General features: G+C 40.8%; 1 protein-coding gene across 7 annotated transcripts in view; it reads left to right on the top strand.

Annotated features, from left to right (window-relative positions):
• The window catches only part of GAB1 (GRB2 associated binding protein 1), a 94,649-nt gene that overhangs the window by 13,393 nt on the left and 66,893 nt on the right, over positions 1-14,363 (top strand). For 5 of the 7 annotated variants that reach the window (XM_048303174.1, XM_048303175.1, XM_048303172.1 and 2 more), the window contains exon 1: positions 13,599-13,898. The exons of the other annotated variants lie outside the window; for them this stretch is intronic. In XM_048303174.1, the coding sequence (XP_048159131.1) occupies positions 13,614-13,898 (285 nt within the window). In that variant the 5' untranslated portion in view covers positions 13,599-13,613. Of the gene's footprint in view, positions 1-13,598; positions 13,899-14,363 lie in introns of those variants that run through there. 7 annotated transcript variants of the gene reach the window in all.

Below are 14,363 nucleotides of genomic sequence, written 5' to 3'. Positions count from 1 at the left end.
TATGTGTGATGAAAGAATTCCCTTTTTTTCTCACAATAGTGGGAGGAGTTACTTTTTCCTATGGTTGGGGTTGAAATGAGTTTTCTGTATGTGGAGTATGAAAATAATTTTCTTGGGGGTGCAATTTGGATAATGTACTGTTGTACATTCTAGGGAATTGGTAAGAAAATAGTGTGATAGAAGACAGCATCCTGTTAATAATATATTCCAGTCTAAAATCATGGCAACCTCTTTCATAATAATACTGTGCCATGTGGAAACAATTACATGAAAATATTTTTATCTTTTTGCTACATGTGTTTTGGAATTCTTGAAACTTAATAGTACGTATTCAAATAAATGCCATGTTAAGTAATGTAGAAAATACTTATGTGTCCTTTCTACACCGTGTGGTGAAAGTTTTGCTGAATCAGAAGCCAAAAAGTAAGGGCTGCGTCCTGTAATTATGGTATTACAGGACCTGTCTACTATTGTCTTTTAAGCTTGTAATATAAAGTGTTTTGATTAGAATGAAGATAACACTGACCAAAGTATAATAAAACCCAATTTTGCAGTCATTTGCATTACTTTGTCTTATAATGTTCCACAGTACTATTTTATCAGTTCTAGTCAATAAACATCACAGTGGTGTGTAAATCTTTCAATTTGAATTTGAGGTTATTGAATTATACTCTTGCATTGAATTTCAGTGATTGCGTTATTGCCATTCATCTGAGGCAATGACAATCTTGCTTTCTCAAAGGATGTTGGGCTTTTTATTTCTTTAAGACGACATAAGTAGTATTAAGGTGAAATCTGATGGAGTGTTGTACGATTTTTAGTAAATTGTTAAGCAGCGCTTCTGAATTGCTTGTGAAATTTCAGTAAGTCTCATTGTAAAGTGCAAATATTTCTCTAGGCAATTGAACTATGCAGCCTTAAGTTGCTATTAAAAGCCTTTATAGTATTATGAAAAAAAACATGCGAAGCTTTATACCAAAGCATGTCACTCTGTGGACAGGTGTAAGCCAAGAAAATGATTGAGACTACAATAGAAGCATGCTTTCCCATGAAATAAAATCCAGGGATGTAGCCACTGTAATTGTGCAATAAATTATCATAAATGTGATGTCATAGTCTCTGCAACTTTCTGAAGGGGTAGTCTGATTTTGAAATCAACCGAGTAGTGAATAACAAGCCTCTGAATTGGCTGAGACAACAGCAGACAAGTCTGCATCATTTGGGGAAAGCAGTCATCTCCTTAGTGAATTAAACTATTTCAAAATAGAATTTGTGACTCAATGTGTTAATCTTGGCTTTTCATGAAGAACTGCAGCATCCAACACTGATTAATTTTTTTTTTTTAAGAGATCCCTAAACTGCAGGCTACATAGTTAAAAAGAGACTGATTGGAAAAGAGTTCATTGAGGCTATTAAATGTAACTCTTCTGAACTGCATTTTTTCTCTGGTAATATTCAACATTCAGCTGTAGAAAAAGGTCCCCAGATGCAGAAGTGATTGCAGGACTGGGCTTTTGATTTACAAGGATAATTTCACACAGGTGAAATTGCCCAAGGGTGTGTTGTGAAGATTAGACAAAACCAAGCAAATCTTTAAGATTTTAATGGCATAATTCAGAAAGTTTGTTTGGGATAATTATTGTATGTGATAGCAAGGACATATTGCTTGGGGGTCCCTGAACCTCCTTTTCTCCAGGCTACAGAGCTCCAGCTCTTTCAGCTGCTCCCCACAGGACTTGTACTCCCTCAGACCCTTCCCAGCTCCATTGCCCTTCTCTGGACACGCTCCAGCACCTCAATGTCTTTCTTGTCGTGAGGGGCCCAGAACTGGACACAGCACTCGAGGTGTGGCCTCATCAGTGCTGAGTACAGAGGGACAATCACGGCCCTGGTCCTGCTGGCCACACTATTGCTGATCCAGGCCAGGATGCCATCGGCCTTCTTGGCCACCTGGGCACAGCTGGCTCATGTTCAGCTGCTGTTGACCAGCACCCCCAGGTCCTTTTCCACTGGGCAGTTTTCCAGCCACTCTGCCCCAGCCTGTGTTTCTGCCTGGGGTTGTTGCAGCCCAAGAGCAGGACCTCACACAATTGGCCTCAGCCCATTGATCCAGCCTGTCCAGATCCCTTTGCAGAGCCTTCCTATCCTCCAGCAGATCAACATTTCCACTCAGTTTGGTGTCACCTGTGAACTTACTGAGGTTGCACTTGATACCCTCATCCAGATAATTGATAAGGATACTAATCAGGACTGGCCTTAATATCTCTAAATTCTGCAACTATTTTTCTTCATAGATTCATAAAATCCAGTCTCCTGGAAGGTTGTATTTAAAGCCATTTGTAACTGCACTGTACCTCTAGAGACTTATTATTTTTCCTGCCTGCTCTAGTAGATCTATCTCTGTTTTTAAACTCTGAACTAAGTTTGGAATTAAGTGATAAAACTATTTTCTGAACTGTTAGAACTAGAGGGTATTTTTTTCTTTCTGTTCTCAATCAAGACTGATTTCTTCTGTTACAAAGGATTTGTGAGGTTATTCTATTCACTTGTGTATTTTTGTGAAATGCTCTTATGTCTATACTGAGGGAGGGAACTACATACATATTTTTCAGGAGACTTCATGGTGGAAAACATCTCTTTCTCTGTTTGGAAAGCATGTAGCAGGCTTTACGTGTAATTGCTTTTTTTTTAGTCTAATCTGGGCAGATTAAGAGATTCCTTTGTAGTTTGCTCATATGGAGATCCATGAAGGCCAAAATGGCTTGAATTTGTGCATAGGAACAATTGTCAGAATACAGACTGGTGAGCACGGGAAATTATCTCTGCTCTTTCGGGAGTGCTGCCAAGATAAGCTGCTGTCCTCTGTATCAGCTGTAAAGTTTCTTTGTGGTCATCCTTCAGTAAAGCCCCAAATAGGCATGCGTGGTTCGAATTCCACTGAGATATAAAAGCAAACACAAATATGAAAGCTGACCCCTGAAGGAATGCAATTTTGACTGTAAAGCCAAGATTTCTTTCATTTGATGATCTCACTACCCTAATAATAAAATAATTAGGTTTTTTTAATTTTATTTTTAATATAACAAAACCTGAAGGCAATGGAATTCGCAACATGTGTTCCTTCATCTGAATGGGGTAGAAAGCTTTGGTGTCTTTGGGTGCTTTCTACAGCATCAGTCTTGTCTTCCCTGGACTGTGTCTCTATCAGGTACTTTTCTCCCAAACTGTGTCAGGCAAGTGTGAAGTGTTTTGGAGCTGGAAGATACATTTACAGTGGTGATATGGCCACTGGGCCTACTGATTTCTATTTTCACAAGTCTGTCAAAAATTCTCTAAGAATGATGTATGACAAAGCAGAATTAATTACTCTGCACAGGAGGTAATCCCTGTATTGTATGTGCCATCCCTTCCAACTCAGAATATTCTGTGATTTGATGATAATGTAATCCAAGCCTGTTGCTGTCCAAGAGGAAATAGTTGCATGAGCCTCCTCACCAGGATGTGACACAGATCAAGACACCAAGGGCTGCTGCTGGTTGAGCTAAAACTGACCAGGCTGCATGTTTTGAGTTTTGCAATGACCCTGATTGAGGGAAAAAGATAGAGCTGTCTGCATATCGATAGAAAAGCAAGTTGGAAGTGGTCCATACAAGTTTGTGCACTCTCCAATTGTTCTGCTGCATCAATCTGTGCAAAGTATTCCTGGAAGGGGAGTCCGGGAGGGGGGCGGAGAAGGTGATGACTTGTTATTTTCTGATCTTGCTAACCTGCAGTGTTCTTAATGGGAATAACTGGAAACGAAGAGGCTACTCAGGTGTAATGAGGTTTAACTAATGTAACCAATGTTTCAACTTGTTCTACTGCATGTTTGCTCTAAGGCTTGTTTACGTATAGTATAAGCCAAACTCGCCTGTCTTGTTGGGTGAGTGTGGTTAAAGTCTGCAGAGCTACGTGAATGTACTGTAATAACTTACATAGCATTAGCAAAATATGGCCCTGTGCTATGACACACTAATGGCACCTGAAATCTCTGTGCTTTTCAGACACACCTCAGAATGATGATATCAATTTTTTGCAGATTGTGGGAAATTAGGCACACTCAAAGAATATCATGATACCAGTCTTTTGTATTTAAAAAATCAACCAAGGGACCTGAGTTCCTGACGGAGGCAAATGGGAGTTGCAGATTTTCTTATTGATGGTCTTCTGGGTTGTTCTGAAATGTAGTGAAAATGTTTGTGTTGATGGACAGTTTGTATCAAGTGAGGTGACTTATTTTTCTTTTTTTTAAACCCCTTTCCCAAGATCACTGCCTTCTTGGTCTTCTGGTGACCTTTTGGAGTTCATCACAGGAGTGTTTTTGGTATTTCATCTACTATAGCTACTATGAACAGCTTCTTTCACTGAAAAGATCTAGTGTAAAAAGAATGTAATAGTCATTCAGCATAACACTTCCATTGCTAAGGATAACTTTCTTTTCCTCTTAGACTAAGCTTCATGAGTTAATACTAAGCAAAATCTAGTAAAGAATTTTTCAAGTGAGCCAGTTAATCAGAGCTACTGTAAGTTGGTCGCTGTTGTGCTGAACAGAAAAACATGAAATTAGTCTGGTTTTGAACCAAGTTCTGCAGCTAATATATTTTTTGCCAGTTTTGTTCATGAGAACTGCTTCAGCTATCGAATCAGGTCTGTTGTAAAAGTTTGGGGGTTTGATGCTTAGAATTGCTTTTTGTTGTCCCTTTTGAACATTAGTATCTAATATTTACTTATCTCTAAGAATCTGAAGTTTCTCAAAAGACTTGAAGTTTCCCTCAAGAGTTATATCAGAATTGCTATCTAGATGAATTGAAGTAATTATAATCCATTGATTTAATGACCTTTGTAGAAAAATGTTTTGATAAAATAGAAATATTTGTTATTTCTGTCATAGTAAAAAATGAAACATTTTAATTTTAACATGAAAGCAATAATAAAATTTAATCAGAATACTAAAAATACAACTCCACTGACATTTTCAGATTATTTTTTTCTTTTGCTCTCCCCACTCTCTCAAAAGGTTGGAAGGAAGTGTAGCTTCATAATCTTTGAGTTTCCTGACTTTTCCTATTTTGATAGCCTTCCTGATGTGCTTATCGTAGTTTGCTTGGGATGGATTATTCAGAGTTTTTTAGGGTAACTTAAAGTGGAGATAGTGAGCATATATTTATGTATAGCTTACCACATGTCTTGTGTCTCAATATTTCTGAGCAGTTATCTGACCTCTATAATCTGTGTTACAGGAAGAAGATTCGTGCAAAATGCTGGTTTTATAGCAGTAGAGGCCATGACCCACAGTGATTTTTATCTGGAAATAATAGCTAGAAGGGAAAATGTTCCCTTGTTTGAAACTTCTCAGTAGTTTGGGTTTTTGGTGGTTTGGGCTTTTTTTTTCATTATTTGAATTTTCAGTCCAATTATTTTGTGTGCCATATAAGAAACTGCTGTCTTCATACTATAGTGACGTTAGCCCAGTGTGTGGGTACCACACACTGAAAATCTGACTTTCCCTGGGGTCCAGAGGTACTGGTGGAGCCAGCGAGGGGCATGGAGCACTGTGAAGGTGCTGGACTTCACAGTTCTTTATTGCACTGTCTGACATTCCTGTGTGTCAAGAAACCTACAGGCAGAAGATCAGCCTTGACGTAAAGGAAATTGTGACTGGTAAATTTTAAACTTACTCTGGAGCAGAATAGGTTTATCTAGCAAACTGGAGATAGTAGAGGAATTGCTTGCTGCTCTTACTGCCTTAAACCTCTGAGAGGTTGCAGAGAAGAACTGAGTAATGTGGTCTGCATGCACTGTGGGTGATTGGATGGCCTTGTATATTTACATTGACTTATTATAATATAGTAATTCTTCGTCTTCTAAAATTAGCAAAGCACAGCACAATTATAATACTTTCATGCTTCGGGATAAGCTTTGCATTTCATTAGTTCATTGGTTCTTATTTATGCTATGTCAGTTCAGGAAGAAAAATGTTAAACTGGAATAACTTGTTTTGAAAGTTCAGTACAAGTGTGTGCTTTCTTCATCTCTAGTTTTGAATCTCCCACCTCTTCCCTTAATGTGAGAGTCTGCCTGGCTGTCCTCTCTGTTGAGTTGTAGACATCACCACAGAGCAGCATCAAAGCAGTTTATTTGCTTTCAAATACATGCATATATTTGATGAGAAGTTTTTTAGTTGACACCCCACTAAATCCTCCTGGTTTTTTTCTTCCCTCCCCACGCAAATATTTTTAGGACAAGATTTACTGGTAAAAATAGTAACTCATTAGAGGCACCTTGCTTTAGCTGAGTTACGCTTCTCATTAGAGACTGGTGTTTGTGCCTGTCCGTGTGGTGGCCTTTGTCACCTCAAGGGCACCATGCTCTGAGTGGCCACTTCTTTCTCCTAAGTCATGGCCTTCAGCAACAGTGGTTTGTAACTGTTTGGGGAGGAGGTTTGGTCAGTAATGTGAGGGCAGCTTTTCTTCTCCCCCCTCACCTTACCCCCTGTTGGGTGTAGGGCTGGAGGCTGCTCCCTGCACCTCCCTCTCCTGCTCTGGGGCTCTTAGTCCGTGCACAGCTTTCCAAGGAGACCACCAAGTATGTCTGACTGTCCCCAGGGAATCCCCAGAAGTTCCTGCCCCTCTGCCTTGGGCTGGCACTGCTGCTTTGCTTGTGCACCTTGCGGGGTCTCTCCCACCTGGGCTGGATGCTGGTGGGAACGGAGATGCCTGTGTTCCTACGGGAAGCCAGGCTCTTGTGTTTATCTTCCTCAAGCGCTGCTTTAAAGTTATCTGGCAAGGAGTGCATGCTCTTTAAAGATCATAGTGTTGCAGTATTTTTATGGATACTTTGAAAGGCAAAAGAGCACTCTTGGGTTAGCAGGCAGATGAATGGATGTGGCCCTGGGGCCTCCCGCGCTGCTGGAGCGCTGCGCTAACGAACCCTTCAGACAAAACCAGAAGGATGAGCCAGTCAGCAGTCACATTTCTCTTCCTCCTATGGCTTGGTGCAGAGGCTGGAGTGAAAGATGAAACACTCGCCCTTAGACCACTCTTCAGAGTGCAGCCACCTACTTCATCTCGGGGTTTTTCCTCACAGTTGATGTTAATGGAAATGGCCTTTTTTGCCACACATTTTGCTTGCTCAGAGGCTTCTCTGTGACGTTGTAGTGAAGTCATAAAAGCTCAAATCTTTGCTATCGCAGCCCTTGCCATAGCAACATGCGTCATAGCCGAATAATTATTTATTTAATGGGTTTAATTATGAAAACTGGGAAAGGCACTTACGAAAACTGGATCAGGTAGGGAGAAAAAAAACCACTAGTTTTAAAGTAAAACCAAAAACCAGCAACACTTTCATGATAGCCTGAGACAGGAATAAGTTAAGTAATGCAACCTTGGTTTTAACTACTTTACTTTCTTCTCTGTCTGCCTTTTCCTCCTTTTAAAATCGCTTTTTCTTGTCCACTGTGCAAAAACTGTGCAGCTGCTTCAGTGATTCCCTCCCCCCACCCCATTTTCAAACCTATAAATACATTTCCTTTGTCATGTTGTTCCCTAAAATCTTTGCTTCCAGATAGCTTTGCTATTTAAAATCTTTCATCTTTGAATTTCATACTATCATGTAAAAAATAATTAGAAAGCCTGAAATCAAATGCTCTTTTTCGGTCTTTAAATTTTAGATTGTCTACATCTTTCTCTCCATATGTTCAGAAATCAGTGTTTCTATTGACAAGCCTTCTCAGAAAGAACCCTCTACAGGAATAAAATTTAAAGTATTTAAGAACATACAGACACTAGCGCATTCTTAGAGTAGAGAAACTATGTATTTTTTATAACAATCACTTCTATGCTCTGGAGGATTTCCTCATTTATTATTATCAGTGTATACACCAGAAGTTACACGATCTGCAGCAACTGGTGGACTGATCACTGATTAGCAGTGGTTCTTTTTCCTTCGTTCATGAGGAAAGAACGAAATGAGACAAATAACTTTATTGATTCCCTTTGAGACTTACTGATGTGTTTTGAATCTTTCAATTTGAATTGATAGAGAACTTGGTAGCCATAGCAGAAAAATAACTGGACTCTTGGCAGAGATATGCTTTCCTGGTCTCTGCTCTCAGGCTGCACTGGAGTCCTGAATTAGAGTGAGAGAAAGTGGAGTGGGAATATCAGAGCAGGTTTTGCAGTTCAGGATTTTATAGATGGTTCTTGCCACAGATACACTGAAGGCGGGTTGCGAAATACGATTGGTGACAGAGCAATGAATTGTTAATCCAGGATGAGGCTAGAATTTCAGATTTGTGAACTTTTGGCATGGAGAGAAGGGTGGGGTTTTGGAAGGAAATTAATTTGTTGGATCATGATATAAAATGCAAAGACTTTTGACTGAATAGCTCAAAAAGTAACTTGGAGCAACTTTTCTGTAGAAGTTATTACTGGAGTCAGAAGCCATTATTAGTAAATATTCCTGCTCAGTCCTGATGCACGGAAGCAGAATTTCCCTTTTTTTGTTGTTGTGTGTGTTTGTTCTTCTGGGGTTTTTCTTGGGTTTTTTTAGTGCTGAAAAGTGAAACTTTACATGTTGGCATGTTGACTGAAGTGCTTTTTCAGTAGTGTCTTTCTTGCTCTGTAGGAAAAGGAGACATCCACTCCTCTGCTACCTGCAGAGAGCTTTGTGGGACATAATCTTTCTTTTCTTCCTTGGAAAATTACTTATTTGAATTTTATTCCGCAGATGTGACACAAGACTGTGTACAAGACTCACAGACTGATAATAGTATGTTGGGAGAAAAGTCTTGCATTAATGGTTACACTCTTGTATCTTCTTGGCTGCCCACAAAAGTCTGACTTTTGGAATTGCAATGAGGGAGTGCCTTAGACTTGGGAGCTACTTTGTGGCATTGCTCTTCACAAGAGGAATCAGCAAAACCCTTTGGCATTAAAAACAGAAAAGATGAAAGGAAAAAAGGCAATTCTAAAAGCAGACAGTGGGGTGATGAGTTCTTGCTGGTCCAAATGCTGTGTGAGTGACATGTATTTTTTTAACCTGTGGATGCAAACCACCTGAGGGCAAATGAATGCATGTGCCCCCTGGGCTACCACAGCAGAGCCTCAGAAGTATGGTTCTGTAGCTTTGCGAAGTTCACGGATAGACTTGGTGGTGGTCCAACAAAGCATACTTTTATACTGCTATTTAATCTTTACTCTGCATTGAATCCAAGCATAAGTTTAATATTCACAATATTGCTTTGTAAGTTTCTCTAGGCCTTCAAAGAAAAAGCCATAGCATGTTAAAAGTACTAATGCAAAGGTATCCAGAAGTGTGCACAAACTCATAATGTATCTCTCTTTACAGCTGTTTTGACTTAAACTGTCTCTTTTAGTCAAGCTTCCAAAATTTAGAGGAAACTTGCATTGGAAAGTTTTCAATTAAAAATAGAAGGAGAGCTCCCATTTAAAATCACAACACTATACTGTCAATTTGGATAACCAAGAGCTATCTGAGGTCATCCGCAGCATGTTGTGATCCTTGTCTTGGTTTTGAAAGACAGGTGTCTGCTAAGGAAGGCAGGAGCCTCCCTTGGATAGAAAATGTAACCCCCTTCCCTCCAAATTATTAAAATTTTGAAATTAAGGGGTTTTTTTTTATTATTTGAAATAAAGGGGTTTCCTGTTTTTCAGGAAAAAAATAGTTTTTTTCAACTGTTATGAGAATAACAGTTCTTTACTAATATATACAACAGGGCAATAATACAGAAATATTGGCTTAACCTGACAGAGTCAGAGTACAACCTGACACCCTGTTGGTCAGGGTGGTGGTAGCAGTCAGATTAAATGGTGGCTGCAGTCCTCCTGAAGTGATAGATGTGGTTCTGTTGAAGCAGTGATCCTGTAGCAGGGTCTGGTCTTCCTCTGAGGGTCCAGTGGTGGTTACGTAGCTCTTGTCCTCTGGGAATCCAGTAGATAAGAGCTGCCTGTGGTGTTCCAAACCTTAGATTATATCCAGGTAGGAATGTTTGGTTCCTCCCCCTGGGCGGAGCATCTCACAATGGGATGATGTAATTTTATGGGTCAGGCAGTGAGGCTTGATAGCTCATTAACAGAAAAATATCTCTCCTGAGGGAGTTATCAGAGATATGTCATGGAAAAAACAAAGAGCACTGCCCCACCCGGTTTTAACAGACAGTGATAGAATACATGCTTTTGGTTACATCTTACATTGTAACCTAAGACAATACTGTTGGCTGAGGAACTTGGGGTATCTTGTTGATGTCTGACTTGTGTGTCCAGCAGATGCTTCTCTATTAGAGTGAATTTACCAGGGATCAGAAGTTTGTTGTTTGGGTGTAGTGCAGCCTTTGCATTTGGAAAGGCAGGTGAAGTTCTGACAGTGTCCTTTCCTCCTAAGCTACTCCCCCCTTTTCTGCATCAAAGTGGGTCTTCTACATGTGGGTCAGCACCCAGAGTTTGTAGTTGCTGGGCAGGAATGTGTGTGTATATTGTTTCTTTCTGCAGCAGAAACGTAGCACATCCACAGTGAAGCTCTGCAGTCTCCTTGAATGACTGTCCTGATTTAACCCCAGCTGGCAACTGTGTTACTTGGGAAGACCGAACATCCCTCCTTCCGTCTTCTTCCCTCCCCTTTCTATGCTGAGCATGGTGTTACATGGCCTGAAACATCCCTTTGGTCAGTCAGGGTCAGCTGTCCTGGCTGTGTCCCCTCCTATCTCCTTGTGCATCCCCACCCCCCCTCACGAGTGGGATGAGAGGCAGAAAAGGCCTTGGCTCTGTGTAAGCCCTGCTCAGCGGTGACAAAAAGCATCCTCATTATCAAAGCTGCTTCCAGCACAAATCCAAATTATAACCCCATACCAGCTACTATGAAAAAAATGAACTCTAGCCCAGCCAAAAGCAGCACATTGACACTTTAAGGAAAAATGGTGTAGAAGAAGATGTGCAGGTGGACTTCTTTCTCTGCTGTTGCTTATCTTTGCTGGATTCCTCTTCTATTGATGTGATGAATGCTCCTACTTCATACAGAAACTTTCATTCTTATCTTGGGCTCTGAGTATAGCAATCTGGAGTAGCTGGCCTGCAGCAGGCAGACTGTGCTTCAGAGGAGAGGTGCTTTACTGGGAGCTTTAGAAGTGAGCCTACACCTGCTGAGAAGGGAGTGGTGGGAATAACTTGCACCTAAGAATACAAACAAGAAAAGCCAAAAGGAATAGGAGAACTTCGTAATGTTACAGTCTCTTCCATTTTCTTAAAGTAAGGTCATTAAATTCACCCTTTGTTTCCTTAAAGCTTTCTCTGGGTGTGGGAAGCCTTAGCCTTATAATCCAGAAACTGTTGATAAAATCCTGTTTCTTCCACTGCAGTTTTTTTATCTTTTTTTTCTTGCCAGTATCTTGACAGCGAAACTGTATTTCTTCAGAGGAAGATCAGATGTTCTTTTAACATTGCAGCAAAACTGTACCACTTAACCATGTTTTGATGCATAATGTAATCAGCTTGATTGCTTTTTAATATGTCATTCAGACCTACAGTTGCTGTCAGCTGGGCTGAATCTATTCTCTTGGGGAATTTCAGTATTGCTTTTTGGTGGATCCCAGCACCTGGTGGTAACAGGGTTTTTTTCCTTAGGTCTAAATCTGTGTCCCAGGGAAAATGGTGACTTTACAGGGGAAAGCTTGCTACAGCGGGGATACTGTAACACGCCTATATCAAACCAGGAGTCCCGTGGAAAGGAAATATATATGTGGACAGATTCTTGCTAGCTGTTTCAGAGATGTTTATTTCTCCAGCCGCATGGCCGGAGCTCTGCCGAGGAACTGTTCCAGTCACGGGACCAAGGGTCCTTCTGCCCGCGCAGGGAACACAAACCAACCAATGGGAACGAGGCTGAGCAGGGACAGGGTAGCCCCGTGTCTGTGCCCTCAGGGCCCCTCTCCCAGGGCTACACGGCGGGGGAGGGACCCCAACAAAAGCTGAAGCAAGGTGTGAAGAATGTGCTGAGTTCTTGGTCTTCCTTCTGGGGAGGAGAAGGGCTGAACAGAGCTTAGCCTTTCTGCACGAGTACCAGGTGGCACAGCTGCACTGGTGTATGACAGGCATAAGTGATGCTGGGTACATACCTTGCAGGTTTTCTCAGGAGGAGAATCTGAGGAAGATGAAGTGGCAGCCTGGAAACTGTGCTTCTGAGAAGTCTTCTTCTTGGATATTAGTTGTGCATGGCTTATTATTGTTTGATCACTGCAAAACTAGTACTAAATTGTAACAGCTTTAAATGTGTTCTGTTTACTTTGCAAATCACAGTGCCAGGTTCCATTAAGAGACAGGGTTTTTCTTTAGAGTGTTTTGAAAGGCTTTATTGACAGTATGAGGTGTGAAAATAAGACATACATGTGGCTGTACTTTTTTTATTCTTCCCCATCTGAGTGTTGTAGCATCTTTAATATGGATGTGATCTCACTAAAATACCAGATGGTTGAATGTGGAACCTTTTCATGTTGTGCATTCTTCATTAATTATGAACTAGACAGGCTTGACTAATTAAGATTTTCAGTTTTCTTATTGGGGGTGTGCTGGTCCTAGAAAATACAGGTGCTTCCATTTCTCCTTCATTTAAAGGAAATATAAAAAACAACCTAAGCAAATCAAACCCATGTGGGCTCATTAGAAATCTGCAAGTGACATAGGTAAGAAATTACGTTTGGCATTTTCATGTGTTTGCTTGCTTAAGCATACTATTATAGCTCTAAGTATTCAGAGACCTTTCTCTTAACAGCAGTGTGCCTAATTTTCTGTGGCAAGATGCTTGGCTGCAGCTTGAATGAGTTAAAAATGGCAAGTAGCTGTTTTATATATAGTGGGCACAAAAAAAAAAAAAATGGAACATAATGAAGTACTTGTGAAGTGTCCTTAAGGAAGAAAAAGGTCTCTGTGTGGGAGTGTGAGGAAGGATTAAAAGAGACAGTTGTTAATCCCTCTCCCCTCTTTTTAAAGAAAGAAGGATAACACTGGAGAAAAACTATCGCTAATTAGAAAGACTTAGAGATAAGAGCATATTGGTTAAAACCAGGCTAATAACTCACCCTTTCAGGCTGATTTTGCACTGCAAATGACTTTATTTTGCATAAAATACAGATACTGGTTTCTTATTTTCATGTCTGCTTCTTTAGCCTTTCCTCCTTCTTTCCTTTCTCTGTAGAAAACTTTTTGGCGAGGCTATTGATGCAAATTTGACCTTTAAGTTTTTGACTGAACAGCTCGTGTATCAGGAAATAGCTTAGAATGTGCAAGATAATTTATTGCAGGAATTTGGTGCATTTTATCACTCTTTGAAACTTCCAAGGCCTTTTGAAACTCCATCTCTTTAATCTTACCCTTTACCAAGGGGAGGTTCTGCTTGTCAAGTGTCCGCGCAGGGTGCTCAATGGTGAGGCTGAGGAGGTGGTTGCCTTGTAAGTGCCTTGCTGCGTGAACAGTGACAGCTATCCAGCAGGGAGGGGGATGTCTCTCTGTCTTTTTTTGTTTTGCACCAAGCTGTGTTCTGTGTTAGGTGGCACAGCAGGTGCCAGCATGGGTAGCGCTCCAGTGCTGGTGCTGTGTGAGCAAGCAGCTCTCTTGCCCATCTCTCTGCCCACTGGCTGCCAAAGGGAGCTTGCTGAGCAGAGAGTGCAACCCCCTGCATTTCCTCTGGCTGTCCCTTGCCTATTCCTTCTGTGGCCATATAAATATGGAGCAGTTGAAGTCACTCAGTTGGCTGTGGGCCAGCCTGTGCTGGATGTGCAGCTGGATGTGAAGACCACTCTAACACACAGGCAGGGATGTGAGCCATGGAGAGGGGCAGCACCAAGGGCAAAGGTATGTCTGGTCTTTCTGTACTGCTCTCTTCAGCATATCCAAATCGTGCACTTGACATTTCCTGGATTCTCCTTACTAGACTCCCTTTCTCTCCCACTGGGATAATTCTACTTTCTCTCTGGTTAGGCAGAGCAGTGCTGATTTGTAAGCTAATGGTCTGCCTCCATTAAGTCATTAAGCAACCGTGCTTCATCTTGTTCAACAGGCTTGGCTTTTAAGGTCAGTAGATCTCTGTGTAACAAAAGGGCAAGTGTACATCTATAAGCATATAATAAAAATCAGACTTTTTAAAATTGTAGCAGGAGTTCTTTGCACGTGATTACTACTGGTACAATAAATAGAAGTAGCAACTCAGATTATTATCATCATTATTATCTTGAAAGTTTCTGTTTCCCTTTTCTTTTTTGGAAAAAATCAAGCATTTTGCCTAAAATAATACAGAGGTTACTAAATTAGGGTGAAAAA

The sequence above is a fragment of the Corvus hawaiiensis genome, chromosome 5, assembly GCF_020740725.1.
Source record: "Corvus hawaiiensis isolate bCorHaw1 chromosome 5, bCorHaw1.pri.cur, whole genome shotgun sequence".
NCBI classification, from domain to species: domain Eukaryota; kingdom Metazoa; phylum Chordata; class Aves; order Passeriformes; family Corvidae; genus Corvus; species Corvus hawaiiensis.
This window is presented reverse-complemented; position numbering and strand designations above follow the sequence as displayed.